The sequence below is a fragment of the Bemisia tabaci genome, chromosome 1 (assembly GCF_918797505.1).
Source record: "Bemisia tabaci chromosome 1, PGI_BMITA_v3".
Classification (NCBI taxonomy): Eukaryota; Metazoa; Arthropoda; class Insecta; order Hemiptera; family Aleyrodidae; genus Bemisia; species Bemisia tabaci.
In genome coordinates, this window is record NC_092793.1 from 69,182,080 (window position 1) to 69,206,624 (window position 24,545).

At 37.9% G+C, this 24,545-nt stretch overlaps 2 protein-coding genes across 5 annotated transcripts in view; one reads left to right on the forward strand and one right to left on the reverse strand.

The window, feature by feature from the left end:
- Positions 1-16,868, forward strand: part of Schip1 (Schwannomin interacting protein 1) — a 93,079-nt gene extending 76,211 nt beyond the window's left edge. The window contains exons 6-12 of one of the 2 annotated variants that reach the window (XM_072306078.1): positions 6,284-6,398; positions 6,896-7,044; positions 7,688-7,903; positions 10,516-10,627; positions 12,165-12,264; positions 13,035-13,550; positions 13,893-16,868. In XM_072306078.1, coding sequence (XP_072162179.1) covers positions 6,284-6,398; positions 6,896-7,044; positions 7,688-7,903; positions 10,516-10,627; positions 12,165-12,264; positions 13,035-13,167 — 825 coding nt within the window. In that variant the 3' untranslated portion in view covers positions 13,168-13,550; positions 13,893-16,868. Of the gene's footprint in view, positions 1-6,283; positions 6,399-6,895; positions 7,045-7,687; positions 7,904-8,889; positions 10,426-10,515; positions 10,628-12,164; positions 12,265-13,034; positions 13,551-13,892 lie in introns of those variants that run through there. The other variant, XM_072306079.1, reaches the window with a different exon arrangement.
- LOC109031614 (putative inorganic phosphate cotransporter) overlaps positions 16,794-24,545 on the reverse strand; it is a 28,915-nt gene continuing 21,163 nt past the window's right edge. For all 3 annotated transcript variants that reach the window (XM_019043211.2, XM_019043214.2, XM_019043216.2), the window contains 4 exons: positions 24,087-24,236; positions 23,475-23,607; positions 22,134-22,375; positions 16,794-19,769 (listed from right to left, as the gene is read on the reverse strand). In XM_019043211.2, coding sequence (XP_018898756.2) covers positions 19,602-19,769; positions 22,134-22,375; positions 23,475-23,607; positions 24,087-24,236 — 693 coding nt within the window. In that variant the 3' untranslated portion in view covers positions 16,794-19,601. The remainder of the gene's footprint in view (positions 19,770-22,133; positions 22,376-23,474; positions 23,608-24,086; positions 24,237-24,545) is intronic.

Genomic DNA, 24,545 nt, shown 5'->3' on the forward strand with positions numbered 1-24,545 from the left:
GACATGGAGGAAGGGTAGGGGTGGGGTGGGGGGTTGTCAAAAAAAATCAAGAAAAAGCCTGGCATCGCAATAAGTGGACGGCCCCTAGGCCAAACAAGAGTTCTGACATTTTCCAGGACTTGTTTACACGGATAAAATGGATTGCTGATTTAACGATTAAATTGTTATAAGATGTGCCCGACAAGTTTCAAATGTACATTTTACAAAAGTGGAAACGTAATTTAACGGCGAGGGTAGTTAAATTATCATTTTTTCATTGTAAAATCTACATTGAAACATGTCGGAAATTGTTTTAACCACAAAATGGTTAAATCAGCAATATCATTATTTTCCGTGTAGTGTCAAATTCCCTGATTTTCAGTCGCCGCGCCGCAAGAGTTAGGTTTCCTTAAAAATCGGAGTTTGCGAGTAACATCGGCAATGCAGAGGGGCTCGACGCAAGGACCACGCAATGCCATTTTCCTCGGTCGGGCCGGAGGCAGGCGCGGCGTTGGATAGACAAGCACAAGACGAGTGATTAGCACCCGAGGTGGGGCCGCGGGGGGCCCGGGGGGGGGGCCGGGGGCCGGGGCCGGGCGTATCCGACCAGAACCGACTCCGTCTCTCTCGCTCCAACCAGGCTCCATCAGTCCCTCTCCGACTGACTCCCGGCTTACATCGTCATTGTTTTTGTTGCGTGGCATTCCGCAGTCCTCGGCGATGTCACAGTGAGGATGGACCCCGAATGACAGGGTGACGCAGTGCAGCGTGTGCGTGAGGTTCGGTTGTCGGTAGTGCGACAGTGCGTGTTGGGGTAGTGCGACAGTGCGCGTTAGGATGGCAACCAGCGTGATGACGAATCCGTGGGGCAACCAGCATTGCAGCAGGATCGACCGTCGCCACTACAAGAAGGACTCCCGATTCGTCCTGGATTTGTACACACTCACCTACGACTCGCATGAGAGTCTCGATTCGCTTGGCGATCTCTCCACTGTACGTACTTGCACATGGAATATTAAACATAATAAAAATTGGAACAGACTTACTACATGATAAAAAATAAATGAATGTAGTAGAGTTTCATACGCGGTGGTTAGGTTCAGAGGGGCAACGGAAAGTCGCGGAAACCAAAATGGTTAGAAACAAGGCTCGCAACTCAACTGAAAAGTCGTCATACTTAACCCATGTCTAATCGACACGGATATTTTAGACCCGAGGTTTGCCGTAATAAGTGAATAACTGAGCAGTAGGAGCATATTAACATGGGGTTTGAATGGGAGAAAAGAAGAAAAATGAAAAAGAAAGCCATGCATTTACAGGACGCGTAGGACTTGTCAGATTGATGGGGGCGCATCAGAGATCGAGAAGGAGAGAAGGATAAAGAGGAGAAGAGGAAGTTGACCATATAGAAAAAAAGAAGGGAGGGAAAAGAGAGGAAAATGGAGAAGAAGGGAAAGAAGAAAAAGACTCGAAGAGGGGGAGAGGATAGAAGAGAAGAAATAGAGAGAGAGAGGAAAAGGAGGAGAAAGGGAAATATGAAGGAAAATAAATAATTATTTCTGTTCGTTTATTCCTTTCCCTTCTTTTGTCTCCTCTACATTTTCTTCTTCTTCCATTTCGTCTTCTTCCTCCTCCTATTTTCTTTCTTCTTCTTCCGATTCTTTATCCGTTGTGCCAGATGCAACCATTGGTAGTCCTCGACCGATTTAAGTCTTTTAGAGCAGGGTTACAAAACATGTAAAAAACGCACAAAATCAACTGAAAACAAAAATTATCATAGGCAGTCAGATAAAAACTTTTCATTTTAACTTGTTTTACGTAATTTGAGGGGGAAATATCATTTTTCGAGAAAACTGCTGGAGAAAAATAAATATTGGTTTTTTTCTCGTGCACATGATTTCCAGATCTAGTCATGATTGTAAGCTACATGGACGCATTTAATTGCTTTCCCAAAGATATTCGGGAAGTGAATCATAATTGGAAGATTACCATTCGTTATATTCCTTTATTGATCGTTGATCTCCGTAAGTACAGAAAAACAGAGCTACATATCGTTTAAATTATCAAGTTGAAGCTTCATTAATAAATTAACTAAGAGGCAATAATATTTATAGCACCACAAAGACGCAAAAAACCTTCGTATAATAACCACCCGCTACGCGGATGATGTTCTCTGGCCTACCACAAAAATTAAAGGCAAAGCACCAATGTGCGTGGTCTCTATGCCCGTCGTATAATTTCAGCCTCCCCGGGATTCTTATTCAGCTTGATCGTTTATTGTACACTAAATAATATTCAATCTTGTTTTCTCCTGTGTCCTCCCTGGTAAAAATCATAGAGTACATAGAGTCGTAATGTGAGTGGGAGAGCTGGCGCCACGTTCTGCTGGACGAGTTCCGAGCCCGATGTGCGCCGAGTTCGGGTCACTTTTTCGATACAAGTTCGATCTAAAATGGCGGTGCGGAATACGTGGTGATCCCTATCTTCTTTGTTTACATCGGATGGCCGGGTACCCGTGTATCGCAAACAATCGATTATGTATCGAAAAAGTGACCCGGCGTCACACAGGAGTCTCGGAATTCGGGACCTGGAAAATGCTTAAAAGTGGCGCCAGCTCACCCACTTACATTACGACTCTATGTACTCTACGGTAAAAATTGGCAGTAGAATCTGTGTTCCAAAATACCATGGACCTAAAGCCGGCTGTAAGATTTCCAATAGCCTTTTATAGCCGATGGCGATTAAGCAACAGTCAGACGATAAAGTTTATGCTAAATGTTACTAAATACGGATACTAGGACTTAGTTAGTTTTTGGACTACCGCTCTCTTTTTGTGCCGTAGTATCTTGATTTATTTTGCGAGGAAAGCTCCGTACTTTTGAAGGATGCCTGTCATTCCTAATATGTTGGAGCGCATTCAATTTCTTATGATACTGTGCAATACCTCTGGTGTGAAATAGTTGCTTCAGACGCCGTGGCACGCTACGGCGCGGCGGGCGGGCAGAGAGCGCGAAACGCGCATTGACGCCTACAAACCTAACTGGGATACTTCACGCATTGCGCAATGCGTGAAGTATCCCTGTTAGGTTTGTAGGCGCCAGTGCGTCGCCGCTCCGCTTTGTGTTAGGCTCTAATATTTAATCTCGCGGAGTCAGCGTTTTTCAACTCATGATTTTGAAATGTTTGCACACTCTGTATGGATTATTCTCATTTTAATTGATGAAAAAAAAATATGTTTTAAAGGAAAATATAATGTGTGTTTTGTAAACATTAAGGTAGTTCCGTATCAAACTTAATGATTTCCAAAGCACACGAATTTCTACACAATTTCTTATAGCTTTTATAGCCATGGCGATTAAGTGTAATGCCCGGCGATAGGAACTATAGCCGGACTGTATACTTTTTTATAGCTTCGTATAGCTCGGCTATATGATTTGCTCCGCTTCCTACAGCCAGCTATATGATTTTCAATAGCCTTCTTTAGTCGGCTAAAAGAACTCCTATGGTATTTTGAAACGCAGCTCCTATCGCCAATTTTTGCTCAGGGCTGCCCTAAGTTGGTGTTCGAGCACTATCATAATCAGGCTTAAACCATATGAGCAATCAGATTTACACGGTCCATCAACATTATTCAAACTATAGGTTTGCCTTCGAGCTGACATTTTCGAAATAGTCGAGTGAGTAGAGTCTATACTTCTGATTTTTGTCGTTGCCCACCAAACTCTTTACTATTAATTTACTGTACATCTCAGATGTCTTCAAATAAATGTAAACCACTCGCTCACGTTTGAATGTAGCCTCGGGAAAATGTATTAAATATTTATTAGTGAATATACCCCACTATGTTGTGGAGCCGTGTAAATGGTGCAAACTCCTGCCTGCTTATCCTTAGATCGCCAAGGAAGTTGCGATAGAAAAACAGAGAAGGCTGAAAATACGGTGAAAAATATAATTATTGCAGGTTCTGTCATGAGATTTATTTAGCTTGATTCAATTTTTTGTTATGCATCATTCCTTGTGAGAAAGAGAGAGGCTATGTTGTCCAATAAATCACAGTTGAAGTGAAAAATATGTTCATTCTGTTAGGTCATCATCAGGGCCGGATTTTCCTACTTTCCGCCCATGGGCCGCCTGTATTTTGCCGCCCCCTTCTCATTCGTTTTGAAACATCAACAAAAACCATCAAGTGAATGTGCCAGCCGGGGAGGAATGCATAAGACGCTTTTACTCGTGTTGAACACATTTTTGGGGAAAGTCCTGTCAACACTACTAGCAAAAGGTCACGGAACTTTGCGCGAAAGTTAAGTTTCGTAAACTTATCTCTAATGGACAACGCCTTCCATTCATAAGAAATGAACGAAAAAATTATGAAAGGACAAACACATTTGGTTTAATGATTTTAACTTCCGCCACCGTGCCGCGCCGACCGCACCGTGTTTGGCGCAATGCGTGAAGTATTCATGCATTCTTGTAGGCGCTATCCGTTTCACGCTGACCACAATAACCGCACTGTATTTGATGCAATGCGTGAAGTATTCGTGCAGTCTTGTAGGCGCTAATATGTGTTACATGCCGATCGCCGCGCCGAGGGCTTCTCCTTTTCATCATCTCAAGTCCTCGTCATCATTTCTCCCTAAGTCGCGCCGTTCCAGGCCAAATTCTGTGTTTGGTTTCTCTCTTAACTCGACTAATTAAAGGTGCTGTTTCTTGTAGGTCACTTGAAAGAGGACAAAATTAGAAATTACTATACTCTCAGGAAATGAGAGATTTTGTAGCCTTTTCTCGTTTGTATTCTTTTTTTTCTAAATCCGATTTTATTTTTAAACCTACATTTAAAAAAACTGAAAAATTTGCCGCCCCCTTAATCCGGCCCTGGTCTTCATAATGTGCAAGTGCATGCTCGCTGTGCAAGGGCATGAAAATGAATTCACTTTTGCGCTAAAGAGGCGGCACGAGCGCTTTTTCAAATTTCCCGCCAAATACACAGATCCAAAATATGTAGAATGAATAGTATAGAGAGGTAGTCAGCTTTACTATTCATTTTACATGAGCTGACTCATGCATGAGTTTGTTTGGGTTGTTGATTAGGATGTCAGTGATTAGAGAATTTAGTTTTGAAACCTTCTTCGCGAATTTGCTTATTAATTTGTATTAGGATCCGTTGGTCGTGATTATTTGTTATTCCAGTCTTGTTAAATTGCTTCGAACATCATTAGTAATTAAAGTGCGAATAAGTGATGACGAACCTTCGTAGTGATGATTTTTCGCGAATGTGGAAGTAGCACACGCCTCCATAACAAGTTCAACGCATAATACTAGTTTTTCTTGTGAAATGTAATAGTTTTTATGACCATCATTCAACTTCCGAAGTGTCACCTAAGTAAATGACTACTTCCCAAGTCGACACCAACAAACTGACTTTCTATTGAGTGTCATCATGTTTGAGAACATAGTGACAAGCTTCAAAACTTTGACAGCTTCTGACAGATCAATGGGTCAGTTCAAAATGAAAGTTTCTGAATCGGTGGGAGCTTTTAAGAGAAAAGTTATACCGACGACGGAAGAATCACCCAAGAGTCTACATGATGAAAAAATCGAACAGGAAGACACAGCGCACATAAATCCGTTGTACTTTGATAACATCAATAACTATCCGAAATGCAGAACAAATTATTCTCAGTGCAATGTTGATCCATACAGACTGGTATACGGATCCTTTCTAGATGTTGATTCGGACGAAGAATCAGATGATGATATAGTTGATCGATTTGCTAGGTCTGTGAATAACGAAGAACAGATATCCTTGCCAAGATCAAAATTCATTTTAAATAATTCTTTTCGTGTAAGTACTTATTACTGGTGCTATTTTGTTTTCTCTTTGATGCCCTAACAGCATGTAATCAGACCGACTAAGTATGTTATGTTTTGATCACATGCTGAGGTTATACAGTTGGTTGCATAGTTTTTATTGAACTGTTTAGCACAATCCTCATGGTTCAAATTTTCATCTGACAAAAGCAGACGAAAAGTTAGATGGAGAGTTGAACGCAACAATATTTGATTTAAGTTCTGTTGCCATGTGATATAATCTCATGGAATTTGAGTATCATCATCAGCTTCTGGTTCGTAAAGATTTAGATTCCTTTAACCAACCATAAACTAAAGAAGCTGATTTTCTAGAGTGATTTTGCAGTACAAGGCCTTCTTGTTCTTACCTCCTTTATTTGCATGTTCTCTCATTCAACCTCTGCTGAAGGGAAGTAATAAAAAAAGTTCTCAATGTTCCCTCACATGTGTGTTTCAGAGGCGTAATGACAGAGAGGAAATACGCAGGAGGCTTGCCTCAGGTGACACCGAAGAGTTTCCATCGAACAATCGTCCCAGGAAGAAACCTAGTCTTCAGTCCCGTCTGCAAAATGGTGAGTAATCATAACTCCTATGAAATTACGTCGTGAAAGCTGAGCCACAATGTAGCTTCCACTGTTGCCTATGAGAATGGAGAGGCCGTAACTACTTGGTTTCGTGACGTCAAACTAGTAGAGTAATCGCCGTGTTTACCAATCAGAGCAGCTGTCGATCGGCCGAAGTTGCATGAGCAGTGCCTTTGAATCCTAGTGGGATAACAATGTTTGGTATTTAGTCGTGTTTAGCTTTTATTTCCTCAATTATCAGACAATGTAATTTATGAATTAGGCAGTTTTCTGATGTGAAATTTTATCTTCTTTCAAAAAGGTTTTTATGAATTTTTGCATCAGATCAACCCCTAAAAAGATATTAGCACAAAAAAACATGTGTCATGCATTCTCCCATTAGAACACATGTTAAATCGCGGCAGAGTTTCACCTACTAGTGTGACATCAGTGTTTAGTGAATAACTTTCCCAATACTAATTGTTGTAAATTTTCTTATTTTTCAGGGATGAATTTACAGATTTGCTTTATGAATGAAACCATGTCTGACAATGAATCACCAAGCTCAGATCAGGAGTCGCCAGTAAAAACGGCGTCAAGCAAAACATCCCAATCAGAACTTTCAGAACCCTCTCCTAAACCTCTCACCTCAAAAGTCAGTACCTAATGTCAGCTTCATTTTTTAACAATCCTTTTGAATATATCTAATCGTGTTAGGTGATAGATCTAACTCCTCAGATTCTGTTACCTACTCTCCAAAATGGAGAATCCAAGGAGTAAATTAATAATGAAAGAGACTTTGGATAACCCTCTCGTTTTTTTGCTCTCTCCCCCTCACATCAATTACCTATCTAAGAATTGTATTTATTTTCCAAATAAAAATCTTTCAATTTCCAAGTCTTCAGTGCACCAGACCAACACTTGGTTTCATAATAACAACAAATTAACATCTCTTATTTGCTTTTTTTTTCTAGTTGAAAATGATATTGTAACTAACTCAAACGTCCTGGTTTTTTTCACTCAGTGTTATGTATTTGATAGTTTATATTTTACAGCAGTTTCTCCGTAGATTAAGTTGTTATTTCATCAGATTTTTACTCCACTTATGTACAGATTTAGGAGGTATTGAGAGTTAGTTTGTCAAGCTCAGCATGTAGGAAAGTATAACTTATCAAACTTTTTTTTCGCAGATATTCTGTATGTACGCAGTATCCAATATATGTATAGCCATTGATCGATTTATTACAATCCTCAGACCTTGCTGTGCTATTAATGTATGCTTTTGTTTTTTTCCCCAGACTGTCCGTCCCCTGTTTAACAATAAGACGCAACCGGTGCCGCAAGAAGCAATGCAAGTAGAGACGGACTTTTTTACTCAACAGGCCAAGCTTCAAGCTGATGCCAGACAAGCACTTGCAGAAGCGAAGGAAACTGCTCGAAGACAGATGGAAATTGAAAGAGAGAGGATGACCACTAGTCCTATTACTGATATGCTACGTGCCAGTCTTACTAAAGTATGTTTCAATTATTCTTACGACAAAAATATTGAATGTGTTTACAATTACTTGCATTCTATATCATACCCTATTTCCTCTCTCCTCAGACAGGAAAATCTTTCTTACATGCATTAATGTTGACCAGAAAGTTGATCATTTTAAGTTTTGTAACCAGGTCACAGAGGAAAACTTGGTTTAATCATTAGGAGTAGAATTAGAGCATTCCGGAAACCAACCCTTACTATCATGATGAGATTATTCAACATAACCTGCTTAATATCTCATAGGCATTTGCAAATACCTTTGTCTCGACCAATGCTTTTTTCAGAGAGCGCATGCATTGATACTGGAGATCAAATGCAACAATAATTAAGATTTTCTAAATTGATCCCTCAAAAATTTCTTTCCTTTGAGTTTACTCTGTTAAAGTGAGTTTGCACTGAATCATATCTAATCAATGTTCTTCACTTCTATTATGATAGCCCTTTTGATAGACAGTCGCATCAATTCTTAATGAAGATATGAAGATGAGAGGTGACAGAATGCTCCTTTTTTCTCAGAATTCTCTTGCAAAGTAATGTCCTCTACCTTTACTAGAAGGGAGTCTGTAAAATCGTATTTCTTAAAAAAAAAACTCATAGTAAGTAGGTATTAATACTTACCTACTTTTTCAATCAGTTCTTCGAGCAAATTTTGCCAATCCATTCCCTCCTCTCCCAAGTTTCTCTTTTCCTCACTAGTTTTTCTTCAATTTGACCTTCTAACCTAAACCAACTTGAAAATGATCATGCAATAAGTGTACTGCATATTTTTTTTTTTTTTTTCCATCTTCCTTGTTTTTTGAACTTAATGTTTTTAATTTTACCTATAATGGTTCTCAAACCTTTCTTTTTTAATTGGCCCTTTTGGTTTTCTAATCTTCTCATGTTTTTCGTCTATCCTTTCTGTATTATTTGCATCCGAAAATTGGAATTTCCTTTCAAACCCTGCTTCCCCTTTTTTAGATGAAAACAATGGTTCTTTATATGCTATGTAAAAAACCGGATCCAATATCTGAGGGGTCATCCAGTTGTCAGATTGCGTACTAAGCAGCTGTTATCATCGAGTGAGAATTTCAGTTATGTAATTTCAAATGTTCCTATCAGTGCTCATTACTCAAGCAAACCTAAGCTGTACAGCACAAGAAACACTTTATGGGACAAGGTTTTTGGCTGGTTTATTTCGACCATGAGAATATATCCACTCTGTTTTGTCAGTTTCCTTTGAAAATTTGTATAATCATTGAGAAAAGCATCTGAAGTAACTTTAAATCATGAGAAAAATCAGTTGGTTTAATCTTAAATGAAAAAAAAAAAAAAAAAAACTGTGCTTACAAACTGTGCGTTTCTCCATCTTGTTTAATCTCAAATCGTCACAAATGAAGTTCATTATGTACTAAAATTCCTGTGGGTCATCATTTAATTTTATTTTTCACAAGGCTCATTCTGAAGGAGTTTCAAGTTGGAAACAAGTGACCAGTATAAAAATTTTCTTGTAATATTATGACCAAATAATAATTTTTATGAATGAAAAATAGTACTGTCCAAAACTTCAAAAGCAACCTTTTCAAACTCCAATTTTTTAGATAAGGGCCTTCTTGCACCTAACTTTTTGATTTACTTCTGCTTATACTTTGTCGTCTCTCATATAAAGGAACCTATCTCGTTGTCGCTGCCTCAGTACTTCTGTGGACATTTTATCTTCTCATGTGGGAACCATCACATGAATTTGTTTGAAAATTTTAGTGTCTATAAATGTAGGAAAAAAATCACCGATATCAAGAAAATTCAAGTGCCAGTTCTCCTATAGAAAAATGAAATGTTCGCAAGTGATACTGAACCAGCTCAATGAAGATCCATTTTTTCACGCAAGAGATGTCGAAAATGACAATTTTTCGAAAGTGGCTTGAGGTAATGAGGTATATATAGTTCTTGTGTTACTTGTCAGGTAACATGTATCAGGAAATTTAAGGATTTAATTTGACCCAGCACTCCTTCTGTGCTCAAAATATTTTACATGTTTCTCCTAAAACATCGGTTTTCTCCTTTCTTTAAATTAGCACTCATTGGCTACTTTTTTACACTTTCGTGTGTGTGCTGTGTTCATACTTTTGATCTAGTGTCAAATAATCAATTAAGTAATTAATTTTTTTTCTAGCCTTGCTTAGTATATTTACAGGTTTTTTCTTCTTTTTTTATCCTCCAATGCTTGGGCTTGGTTGGTGAGGGAACAATTCAGCATGTCATTTAATCAATCAGAGCGATAGAGAAAAATTATCAATAAAATTCATGTATGTATATCAGAAGTGTTATCATTCAAACTGCTGTAACTGTTATTTCAAAGAGACATCTTGTCACTTTAAATAGTTTTCTGGTTGACTCAATAATAATTTTTGCTCAGGACACGAAAGGTCCCCCTTACAAGTGTCAATTTTTTATTTTTGAGATCGAAAGAGCGATGTTTCTAGTTCCTAATAACAAAGGAAACTCATGGCGGTTAGGTATTTCATTATGGATGGTCTTTGTCTTAAAGCACCCAAAACTTACAAATTAAAGAATTTTTTGAATCTACACTGAGACTTCCTTTTTCAGGTAGGTGTACCTTTTCCAGAAGAGAGGCGAAGGCTCAGCAGACAACTTTTGACAAACCTGAATGTAGCTCAGCTGCAAGTTATTGTCAATGACCTGCACACTCAGATAGAAAGTAAGTAGATAATGTATAATGATGATAATGTATGTAATACGAGCCCAGTAAATAATGATAATCATTGTACATCAGTTTACGCATTCAGCTCAAATAGGACAGATTTTAAACCAATTTGGCAATGAATATGAAAATTCTACCATCTCATTGCACCTAAGTTTGGTGTAAGTTGACCCTAGCTTACACTATTTTAACAGATGAAATGTCAACTTCTCCGGTGGACCGTAATTTATGCAATCATGCGTGCTCAAGGGTGGTATCTTAGAAGTGGAGGAGGAATGTATATTGAATTCTGGTGATTGGATCAATCATAATGTGGCAAAATAACGCAATATCTAGAACCGGCTCGTACTTATCTCAAGATACAGTTACTTGCCAAAAATAACACATTATTTATACAATGGCAATAGGGTTTAAAAGGAATGTATTGCTAAAGGTACAGCTGTATTTAAAAGAGCCAATATTTAGTTATCAGAGTGATTTCAAGCACACAAGATTACATTAACTAAAGTCTAACAGTGAAGTCGACATTTCATCTGTTATAATGGTGTAAGCCAGGGTCAACTTACTCTAAATTTAGGTACAATGAGATGGTAGAATTTTCATATTCATCGCCAAATTGGTTTAAAGCCAGACTTATTTGAGCTGAATGCGTGAACTGATGTAGAATGATTATCATTATGTACCGGGCTCAATAAAATTATTGACCACAACAAATTTTTAACTGTGTGATTTTGGTCGGCCTCCCCCTCTCCCTTTTCCCTCCCTGAAGTATTGAAAGAGCGAAAAATGCTATTAGAAACCTTCAAAACCCTTAAAACATGAATTAGTAATGAAATATTTCATCGACAGCTTTACAGTGTACCGTGGTTCCTTGAAACCTCCACATCTGATTTTCGCGGAAATTGGAGGTCACCTCAAAAAAGCATCTGACAAACATGGTTGTACCGGTTTGTACCATTTGTGCTTTGGTATATAGTATCTCTAGGATGTGTGCTTTCTTAAAATACCGAAGAGAACAGCGCAACAAACCGCAATGACACTCTTCCAGTCTACAATATTCTAAAAAATGCAATTTTTAAGGCCCATTTTTCTGGCAACTTTGACCTCGTTCTCTGCTGCTAAAAATCAATATTTTTGGGATCTGTAAAAGCGAAAATATTCTCCGTGGAATAGAATTTCAAGGTTAGGTGATGAGATCACATCTTTTTGTTCGATGATTGCGTTATTCCCATACGAGTCACGATGTAAAACCCTCTTTTTATCGACCAATTTCTTCGGCTTTCGACGTATAAAACCTATGTTTCAAGCTTTTTTCCGGCTTTTTTGACACAAAATTTGGAAAGAACAGCTCAAATAATCGTAGGAATCATCATGTTTTGAACGATATGTTTGGTCTAGCGAGAGTTATCAATTATGCGCCGCTATGGCTGAAATGATCATAATTATATCAGCACTCTGACATTAATCTCTTTTTTTTTTCACTTGTGGCAACCATTTTCCTCAGTAATTTTTTTCTCTGTTCTGTTTATTTAAGTTTTAAATGAAGACTTAGTGAAAATGCTAATGGAACGAGATGAGCTGCACATGGGTCAGGACTCAATGTTGGTCGATATAGAGGACTTAACCCGGTATTTGTAAGTATCTTTTGACAATTTGTCATTATCAAATGAAGCACCCACAAGGTGTGGAAATTCAGAATTCGTCAAAAAACTTGGTTGCCACTATGTGTGGATCCCTTAAGCCTTGAGGAGATAGTTTCCAGTCCACTATCTCGGCAACTTGTCTCATATATTCAGCCTCCTCTCTGAGACCCCTGTCTCACGCACACACTAAGGCTCTCAAACTGGCACTAGTTCTTTAATTTCTCAGCCATTTCTGCTTGAAATACCTTAAAAATCTCAAGATCTGATCTATGATGTGTCTCTTGAACATTGGTCACCTTCAAATATAGCCGGGCCAACGATCTTTGAAATGCAACAGTCAAATATTCCATCGATGGGCCTTTTTGTAGCCTCTAGTTGGTGCGTGGAATGAGCGCTTGAGTGAAGAATCTAACTTAAAACAGAGGTGAACCCTTCCATGATGCGTATCTAACCTATGAAATTTTTGAACTCACCAACCTTGGCGTCTCAGTTCAGGTCATAAAATCAGATATTTTCTACTATTCCATGAAAATTTACTAAAAAAATCCCTAATTTTTCTATTATTAAAAGGCATCTCTCATCGAATATATATACAAGTAAGTTCAAAAAGTAGAGCAAAAACGTAACCTGAAACTATTCAAATGTAATAATTTATCATTTTTTTTTGTGCTTGCATATGCCATGCATTATTTTTTTTACTTCCTACTTACAGTATTCTTATCTTTATGTATTTTAATGTACTATTTTGTTCTCTTTTCCAGAGGTGCCAAAGAAAAAAGTCTGAAGGAAGATCTTAGGCTGAATAACAATCCTGATCCTGTGAAAATTTTAACTCCTTTTCCGGTGAAGTCTAAATCCACTCGACTCACCTCTCTTCCAGGTGTGAAAAAATAATTGAAGTTTCCAAGCATAGAACATTGAAAGTATAAAACACTTGGGAAAATGAAAATTTTGTAATGCTTATCTGTTTTACCAAAAAATTAGTGATTCTTAAGTGTCATCGTACTGAACAATTGTTGTTTCCTAGGTTATTTCGTGGAAAAGAGAAACTCTAAATAATTAACCAAGGGAAGTGTAAATTTAATACCTAGTGCTAACTTTTTTTTCTAAATCTATCAATAAAAATTAAGAAATTATTTTTATAAGTGGATATTTTTGAGTGACAAGTATCTATTCAACATTTACCAAAGTTTAAAAGAGTCTCAGTGGCGTGGCGTGAATTGTGATGTATCGATTATTATGCCATTTAAACCTATAATACAGAATCGCTTATTAAGGTATTACCTGATTTATTTATTTTTTCTTCCTGGTTGTTTTGTTCTTCTCTTCCTTCAGGCTATGTACATTTCGGAATATACCTATTCCATCTTCAGGCCACTTCACCACTTTACTAGCACTATAGTGCGCGCTCTATATTCGATAAACTTAGGATGTTAAAACACTTAAAAGTTAAAAAACCGGAAAATAAAAATTAAAAATTACGCATGGACTAAAAAGACTGCCCGAAGCGCGACCGATCACTGATTACTTGATTTTTCCTCCTCGGTTCTTGTCCACGGGGCTAAGGAACGTGGCATTATCAGAGGTGTTACTGTCGATTCGATTTGGGGCTTATTAAGGTGTTTGCTGCAAAAACCCTGTTTATTGATCCTTTTCCATTGGTTTAAATGGCATAACAATCGATATATTGCAATTCTTGCCACGCCACTGAAGAGTCTCAGAATAAATTGGGTACTGGAGAACCAGGTCAATGAAATATGACTCGAACAGGAATTAATTGGTCTGCTGCAGGCAAGAGATATTGCCAAGTGAATAGACCCTCAAAGGGTAAAATTACATAAAAATCATGTTGGGCATTGTTTGAGGGTCAGTGAGCACGTTTGGCCAGTCTTAGCAATAGTGTTTATTTTACAACTCCTATTTAACACTTATGATATATCCCTTGTGTTTTTCCTGTGTTTGTAATTTATATCGATAGTTGCTTTTAGACCTTTAACTTTCTGGAAATGTTGATAAGTACATCTAAGACTAATGATTTTTGTTGTTGAGGTCCATTCATTTCAAAAATTACCTCTAATAGCTCATTTTAAGAGCTTGGCTTATCAAAGATACTTGACCATTTTACTACCACAAACGCAGCAGCATAATTGTATCCTTTCTGCAGCCTTCCTGTCTTTCTCAGCAACCTTCACTCAGAATTATTCACATTTTTAGCTCTATTTATCACAGAGGATCTGATTTACAATGTTAGACACTTTCTGAAAAGTGCAATCCGATTTGTTTGCTTGAAAAATCAATTATTGTTGTGGGGCATGTGCACCCAGAATCTAGCCTGATAATAAAATAATTAATTAGTTTTTGATTTCAGCTTTTTCTCACTTTACTTTGGTTGTAGCTAAGAATGTTTTTCATGAGCTACAGTAGAAGTTAGTTTTGTGTTACTGAGGCATCAAAAGCTGTGAAAATCATCGGCAATAGGTACTGAAATAACAACCTTAAATCAAGGCTTTTACATTGCAATCTCATTTAAAATGTCATCCATTGGACGCTACTGCTACTCACATTAAGAACATTACACAGACTCATTATAATTCTTCCTTTTTTTATCCTTTTTTTTTCTACCTCTAATATTATCCCATCGGTTCACTTAAATTTTATATGTTCCTTCTCTTAACCCTGTATTGATTCTTTATTGAACTGATATTCAAATAATTTGCCTTTAAATGAACTTAGCCCCAGTTTGAATCATGAAGTCAAGGCGGCTAAGACAAGCACTTTAAAATATTAAAGCCTGTACATTATGTCTATTGTTTTATGAGCAATTAAAAGAGCTGAAGCTTTATTATTATGTTTATTGTTGACTGACTGGCTGTATAAATTGTATATTATGTACTGAATTAGATAATTTTCATTATATTTGAACCTAGTTCAGTAGTTGACAGATAGGAAAGTTTAATTAAATGTTAGTCGCAAAGTTTTTGTTTTTATTCAGTTTCATTTATTTAGTTTTATTTTTTCTAAAACCAAACCAAATCACATGTTTCTATTTGTTATCATGGATCCCTGTTGTTTTAGCTGCCAAGTGGAGATTTTAGCAAAGGTTGTAAATTTTCTTATTATTTTAATTCCAACAGCATTAATATCAGTGACTGTATGTACCACATGTTCTAATTTTTAAGTGCCACTTGTTAAAAAGTTAAGTAGTTTGATTCTACTTTTAGCTTAAACTGCATTATGTAAAGTTTAAAATAGCTTTTCATTAATGCAAAGCCAAATACTTGGGTCATGCATTCAAACACGGTCAAATTTCCAGAGCTCTGATTGGTTCCGGCTTTAAGCAACAAATGCTTTGACTTCAAAACCTTTGCTCTACTTAAGCAATGAGAACATGATACTCTATAGAACTGTAGCGGCCTGCATTTATTTGATGGCAGTGGATGAACAGCCAATAGTGGCAGTGACCCTCTTGGATTGATGATTTTATTTTGATTGTGTGACCCAGGGTTATAGTAATATGCAATTACACATATTTCCACAGTTTTTTTTGTGAAAGAGTACTTTGGCAGTGTAGTTACATATTGATGTTCTCAAGACATACATATATTATGACGTGCTTTTTTCTGGTGATTCATTTCTGTCCTGTGAAAAAATTGTTGGCATCTAATGAAATGTGTAGAAGGGAAATTACATTGCTAAAAACTAGAATGAATTGAGCTTTCAATAAACAATATCTCTTGTTCAAATTTACCTGGAACTGGTTGAAGATTTCAAGCACTTTTATGCACCTGATAGTCCATGTTTTTTGAAGATCTGATAATTTTTAATAACAATTAGGTATTCGACAGGAACATTGGTAGCATTGCACTATTTTCTGGTCATTTGTCAACTTTTACTTATCATTCCTCACAAGATTGGTTTCCAAATTCCTCTTGGAACCGGTACAAACTGATTGCGCTTAGTTGTGTAACACGAAAACGTCCATTAACTTTGTAGCATAACTTTCTTTTATAAAGTAGTAAAGTTGATCCCTATATTTTTGTTAAGCCTAAAATAAACTTTACAACATACAATCATTATGAAAACACATTTTTTTTGTGTGTGAAGTTAAATGACCATTTTGCCCCCTAATTTTCTGACTTCAAATTTTTTCAGCATTTTTTGTTCATAGTTGCAGTTTTCATTAAAATATGAGAAAGCTCTTTTCATCTCCATAATAAAAAGCTCCCAATAATTTTCTGTTCATTGAATGTTTCATTTTTAGTTTACTTTCACTATTTGTCATCATTCAATTTTGAAACGTTTCAGTTTTTTCCCCTTTTTTTCTTCTTTTTTTCTAAATCGTATACCTCTCACTTCTGATTTTTTCATAATCTTGTTTTATTGTAAACACATACTATTTTAAATGTATTAAAACAAGAACATGTTTTAACGGACATTAATTAATATACCCTAAAATACAGCTTCATTCTAAGGAAAACTAGGGTTATAAAATGAATGAGAAGCTAATAAAACTAAGAAAGTAAAGGATTCAAGAACAATATTTCCAACAAAGTTTTGTGTACAATTTTTAAATATACTGAATGTATTATAAATAATCAGCATTTTTCCTAAAATCACCTACCACCCTCTGAGCTTGGCAAACAATTTTTTTAAGGATACCTTGATCACTTTGAATACTGTTAAGTTAACAGAAAGGGAAAAGAGAATTGCAATGTTGCTACCTTTGTGAAACTTCACTAGCTTGCAATGAAGCTTTCTTACAAAAAATTCAGTATTCTAAAGTGGTTCTTACAAAGGTTTAGGACAACATAAGAATACAACTCTCAGTAAATTACAGCAGAAATACGTTAGGTAAAAGCATTACAATTCGACAGTGTAAATCAGCAATCACATAACTCGTTTCTGGTGTCTGAAAATCTCCGCCTCTATGTTATTGTTTCAAAGGAGAACAAAAGTGTCATCATTCCTCGAAGATTTTGCGAAATTTTCTTCACACAGAGAAGAAAAATAACGGCAGTTTTACTTAAGTAAGTGCCGTTGAGTAGTTTTCTGTTTAAAAAATAAAGTATGACAGGAAGTCTGCGACGTCGCAAACCGAGTCATGTGATTGCCGACTCACACCGTCGAATTATTTCTTTCATGCACCCTATATTTTTCAGACATTTGAGGGTTCATAATACATGTTGATATTGTATGGGAGAGGAGAGGCAATGCAACTCTTAGGACATTTACATTTTTGATAGGTTTGTCAGAGAAGATTTAATGGGCCTGTTGCATGCAAGAGATACAGCCGTGCGAATAGACTTTTAGTGGTTAAATGACACGAAAATTACGATGGTCACATTAAAAAAGTCTGAAATACACTCCTTACTGCGCAATTTGTGTTGTTAGGAACGCACTTTTTCAAATTTCCCGCGTCTGGGGGCAGTTTTCTAACGGAAACAATTAACGGCAACTCGCGGCTATTTCCGGTCAACTAAAACTGACAACATAACCTAAAAATCGGAGCTCGTGACATCGTGAAATGGAATGTAGAAGGATTGCGTTGGATATTTAAAAGTTGATCGATTTGGTTACTGCATAAAGCGTATATGGACCACTGTAGGAGATCACGTTGGGTTTGTAAACAAACTGAAGGAAAAAATAACAACAACAACAACGACTCGGCATCTTCCGGAAATCACCGAGCCCGCCGTTTGCTTGTTTCCGGTGATTAGAAAACTGCCCCCAGGCGCGGGAAATTTGAAAAAGCGCGTTTCTAACAACGCAAATTGCGCAGTAAGGAGTGTATTTCAGACTTTTTTAATGTGACCATCGTAATTTTCGTGTCATTTAACCTCTAAAAAGTCTATTCGCGCGGCTGTATCTCTCGCATGCAACAGGCCCATTTTTACATCAGTATAATCGTTTTTCGACATAGTGTAAAGTTTTGAATGTTTTCCCGAAAATTGTTCAAAAAGTCTCCGCAGAATGATCCTCGAGCCTCAATTTTACCCCAGGATATCCTGTAATCACTGCCCATCTGGTCAGTGGCCCTCTTAAACAAACGAACGTTCGCTCCCTTCTCAAAACGAAATCCGGATATGTCACCCGGCGATCATGATTTTCCTTTTTTTTATGGTACATTTTATTAAGAGACTGGGCAGTTGGCTGATGCTTTTTCACTGGAAAAACAATGCTTCAAGACTTCTTGTAACCCCCTTCCCCGGAGATTGATACACCCATCCCTCCAGGACAGTGTCAATCCTATGCAGCTGCTCCATTCCAGCACCGGTAAGCTCCTGTGAAGGGTAAATGAACGTATTTCTGTCAAACAGAACTTTGATGCATCCTGACGTGAGCCCTGTTATGCATATATTCTTATGGATCTCAGGGCTCATGTCTTAATGCACATAGTTCCATTCGACAGAAATACGTTCAAATGGGCTCTCGACTTAGATTTGGAATGCGCAACACATGCATGCTTTTTTAATTGATAACTCTAATAACTAGCTGTTAGAACATGTCTGCAGATTGAAGTATTCAATTCCGTTTTACGGAGTTTTCTCTTTACAAGGGAGCGTTCCTCCTTAAAATTACGAGACGCCAAATCGGCGAGGTTTAGGCATCCCCTTCTCTTTTAAGTACAAATCTTACTCTATTGTAGGAGTAACGTACGACGCCTGAAGCGCGAAGCGCTTCGCCGGGTTGGATCGCAAAGTGATCAGGGGGCGCACCTCCTAGTCTCAGTAAATTTATGTAAATACACGTAGGTACTAAATGGTGTGCTGCCAGTGGCGTTACCCGTAAGCTTTTTTGTGAGGCGCAGCTTCTCTGAAGAAATTTGAGAATGGTAAGTCATTTTAATCATATTTACTAAAAATAGTCCTCTGACTTCATTTGAAAAAAAGTAGATAGCCGTAGCACCAAATTGATGAGAAATAGGCCAACCGGTAGAGCTTGCCATAGTTGCGATAATTCGCATAATTCCTCACGAGCGCAACAGCCGACGAATCCTCGGGTAGATTCCATCGTAGCAGAGAGGATGTTCTCTGGCCTACCACGAAAATTGAAGGCGAAGTAGGAGAGGATGTTGCGCAATCTCTGTTGCGATTACATCCAATTGTCTCGGGGCCGGTACAGCTTCCTCTCATATTTTATTCAGAAAACGGCACTGGATCTAACATTAAAGACGCCTATCCACCGCAAGTTGTTGAGTACCTACCTATGTCAATAATTTGGTAATGATAGGCACACGTGCGCTTAACCGATGTATTGGAAAGAGGCGCGACTCTTAAAGAGTAAGGAACTAGATATCACGATGTGAAGACGATGTGTCTCCCTCCTATTCACTCGCTTCTTGGAGAGGCCTCAGGTTCAGATTCAGATTCTCGTTGTCCTCTTGGCGAATTCCATGGTTGAACTTCAGCCGTGCCAAAAATGATGAATACCAAGTTTCCTACGAAGAAAATACCCGCTGACGTCAGGAAAACAATCTGCCACTGAAGAAGCGATCTCTGCGAGAAAAAAAAAGGAACAAGAGAATTTAAAATATCGTCAAACGTAGAACTATATCTTGTCTAAATAAGAAAAAAAAGAAAAACTGATCAATTCGGAAATTTAATATTGTAGAAAGAAAGTTGTAGGTATAGTAGTGGTAGAATTTCTTTATTTCATAGAGGTGCCTACGCCTAAGCGTTGCCTACTGAGTATCTTTAGCCATCAATACCTCTGCAATTGAAGTACCTGCAGATTTTTTAACGAGGTACGTAAACAGAGTAGAGAGAAAAACAAAATTAAAATATATGTACGAATTAGCGGTAGTCCAGGATTGCGCGAAAGGTCTAGGAAAATATTTGAGGATTGCGCGAAAAAGGCAGAAGAATTGCGCAAATTGAAACCTTAACATCTGCTACAGGAATGTGCGAATTTAAAAATGAAGTTAATTTCAGGTAGAAGTTTGGCAAAACAGGTAACAGTTGGAAAATAAACGCATTTTTATGTTAACGCTAGTTTATTGGGTTAGTTTGTTGACAAGTCATCGATGTCTTACCTCTTGATGATAAATGGAAGCAAAAGATTGAGTAATGGTCGTGAGTATGAAGAACGTTTCTATCTTTTCTCGGAAAAAATGGTAATGTAGCATTCCATGCTCAGCTATATGATATTCGGTTGCTCCTCACGTCCAAGATCTTGGACTCCATGCTCACTTTAATTAGGGATAATTTTTTCAAAAAATCGAAGTGAGCATAGCGTCCAAAATTGTGGGACGCAGGTATTCTCCGACAATATAGGAGCATGGGGTCCAAAAATGTATTAAGACAATTTTTGTGAAATAAAGACAAAAAAATTTGTTCTCGAAAAAAATTGTGCATTGCTTAGGTTGGGTTAGGTAAGGTTAGGTAAGGTTAGGTTAGGTTAGGTTAGGTTAGGTTAGGTTAGGTTAGGTTAGGTTAGGTTAGGTTAGTTTAGGTTAGATTAGATAAGCGAAGTATACGATTTTCTATCATGATGAACTTTAAAACTAAGGGAGGTCTACTTGCTTTTGGACTTCATGCTCAAGCAAAGAAGTGAGACGTTTAGCGATGAGCAAGGATGAGCATGGAGTCCAATATCTTGGACGCGATGCTACATGATCGAAAAAATATTTCATCGGGAGAAACAAGGCAACGTTGGAATGCTCATAAGACGTCGAAACAAAACAGGCATCATTAAGCTCTATTATTCGACGCCGTGATTTTTCTAACGCGAGTTCGAATAATCACGCCAAACACAGTGCAGCCGGCGTCAATCGTATATTAGCGCCTGCAAGACTTAAGGAATACTTCGCGCATTGCGCAAAACAGTGCGCCCATATTAGCGCCTACAAGACTGCATGAATACTACTCGCATTGCGCCAAACGCAGTGCAGTCGGTTAGTTGGCGTGAAACGCATATTATCGCTTACAAGACTGTAGGAATGCTGTAGGAATGCTGTAGGACTGCGTGTCATCATTCTTGACCATCTGCTCCAGTTTTTACTTTTATTGAAGTGAAAATATGTATCAGCATTGTAACAATACAGAAACTCTGATGATATTTAATTGTTTTTGGTTACATGAAAGGAAAATAAAACGAACAAAAATTTCGTGTCGAAATTTTCGATACTTTTATTTGAGATCATTTGAGGGGCTTAGAGGACAAGGCGCACACGTGCAGTTTTTGAAAAAATTGTGATATTCATGAACTCAACTAAAACTAGTTTTTAAGAATATTCGGTGAACAGCTCACATCTAAAATCCAACTTTAAAGCATCAACATGTGAGTTTAAACTTTCTTTCCGCCACAAGGCTTATTGTAACTTTGAAACTATAAACACGTATTTTTTGAAATAACAGAAACTATACTTATGCGTCTTGTCCTCCAAGCCTCTCATGTAGGTAAATTCGCGGATACTTTTCAGAAGAAGTGTAAGTAACTTTTTAAAGATAGGTATTTATACACATCCATAAATCCGCTTTTATAGCGCCGCCTCGCGCTCTGCGACGCCCAATCGCCAAGGCCCCTATCCTCCCGAGATCATCAGGCACTTGGCACCTTCTGATCTCCTCCTCCACCCCTTGTCACCAACCTTTCACAGGACGTCCACGCCGTCGCCTTCCGGGAGGAACCCAATCGAAGACCTGCTTGGGCAACCGATCGTCTGCCATCCTTCGCACATGTCCATACCAGACCAACTGCTTGGACCTGATATCGCGCACGATGTCCTTCTCCACACCCATTATCTCGCGCACTTTTTCATTGCTTGAACTTGGACGTGATATCACGATTGGTGATTTCACCATCGACTGATGATAATGTGACGTCTGTTTCAATTTTTAGTTTATGTTCGTGGGACTTACCGGGTCTTTGACTACGAAGCCAGCAAAGAGAGGAGCGGAAATGGAGGTGATGTTGGACAGACCGTTTGTAATACCCATTAGTGTACCGGCAAAGTTCGGTGAAAGGTCCAGATGGTTGGACAGGTAGCCTAGATTCACGGCGCTATTTAGTGCTACGGCCACGACTAGCAGCGAAAGTGCCAACACCTCGTAATTTCCAGCGAACGCCAGCATGCAAAGTGCCACCGCCGGACCCCACAGGGCTGTGGTGAGAAAAGCAAGTCGATAGTATCAGAAAAGAGGGACTTATTACTTGCGACAAAAAATGCACCTATACCTAAATACTGAAAGGTTTCACTCTGCAATAAGAAAACACTATGTATGGCTATCATGCATAACCATGCTCGGACTTCTATGCGAGCATTCGAATGCTGTCAAATTTTTTCCGATAAAAAATTTATTTATGAGAAAACTGATATATATCTCCGCTTAGAATTTCCAGGCACGCGCGTGTGAGTGGATTGCTAGTAAAATTTTCAGAACAATTCCGAAGAAAATCCATACGTTCTCTAAAAAATTAGCAATATTAAATGAAATTTTTCAAAATCAGAGCGTTCATAATTTCATTATTTCCAGGTCATATATCTCCATTTCCCAATTAAGGGACGATAAATGATTGTAATTAATTCCAATGATGGCGGAAAAAATTGCATAAATCCCAGTCAGGTTGCTATTTTTTTTATTTTATATCCTTCCACATGGAAGGGCCGACGAACGGTTCTCGTAAAGAAATCCCTTAATATTGAGGGAAATTGATCATAAGAGTAAAAATTCAATCTGTTGTAAGTTTACTGCAAAATTTTGCAATTTTATTAAAATCTGTCGCATATTTTTTTCTATAAGTTACAACCAACTTGAGAGTTGGAATCTACGAGAGTCAAATTTATACTTTAATTTAGAATAATCCTACCCGCATTTCACGTTGTCTAATTTCCATTCATGGGGGGGGGGGCGTTTTGGCGACCCTCATGATAGGGGCACTGTAGCAAATTTTTCCCCTCATCCAAAAAAAAAAAAAAAAAAAAAATTAGAATAATCCCACCCGCATTTCACGTAGTGTAATTTCCCTTCGTGATCTAATAATATATATATTTATTTTTCCACAAAATGTGAGGAGCCAGAGGCTAGGAATTTTGTGCGAATTTCCAATAGATTATGAAGAATAATCTCATACAATTTCAAGTCAGAATGTTGCCTATTTTTATACAAATTACGTATCAACTCAGATGAAATTAGGTAACGTTTCATTCAGTTACGCCGATGATCGTTATATCTATCCAAATATGGTGTTCTTATACATACCAATGGAGTTCCAGATCTTTTTAGACGCTGTCCTCGTTAAAACTTGACGGTTATTTAGTCTGTCGCCGATCGCCGAAAATACAAAACCCATTATAAAACTTGAAGCATACGGTAGTGCTGACAAAAATCCACTCTGAAAATTTGAAAAAAATATATATCTTAGAGCTTACCTCCGATTAAAATGAAAACTTTATTTTGGAGTAAGAATAACTGATTTCTGTTTTATATGCTGGACAATTTTTATTCTAATTGATCCTCTTGATGACCCTTTTCTGCCTTTACATCTTGGTTTCACATTTATTTATGCAGAAACAAAACGATTGCACTTACTTATGAAGGCGCTTTGCGCGCGTGTAATGCTGATCAGGTATTTGGGAAAGAGCAGTGATGCCCCTTCAGTTTTACGAATGCATCCCGCACAAGCGAGGAGCTGGAATAGTTGTATTAAGGCGTTGACATAAGCATTCAATTTGTCTCTTCTGAGTAGCTCCTCGTTTTCACTTTTTGATACAATAGCTATCGTAATTATTTATGTCATGGTTTCTTATACTCTACCATATTTCAAGTACTTTCTTACAAATATTCAAATGCCCAAAATCAAAGTTCACTCACTTTTTTTATGTTGACTCCGAACACAGCGTTGACGTAAGAAGGTATTTGCGTCAGTAGCGTCCAGAAGCCCCAATTTTGACCGCAATGAGATATGAGAAGCGCCCACAGTGGTCCCGAAGTCACAATTGATCTCCAAGGCGTCTTGAAGGCCTGAAATGAAAGAGAAGGAATAGAGAAAAAACTTTGTAGAATCAATAATACGTCGTAGAGAGAATATTTGGAGTAATGGTGGACGGACACGGATGAGACATTACAATTGAGAGCAGGGGATTAGAAACAAATTTCACTTTAAAAAAAAAAAACACACACACACAGTACTGCACCCTCACAAAAATACAGGCTCAAGCTCGCCCCCCCCCCCCCCGGCGAAAGCACTGGTGCAAATTGACCACTTAATTGCTTTTTAGAAAGAATCCCAAAAGGCACGGCGGAGCTCCAAGTAACGGGGAGCAAGGCTCA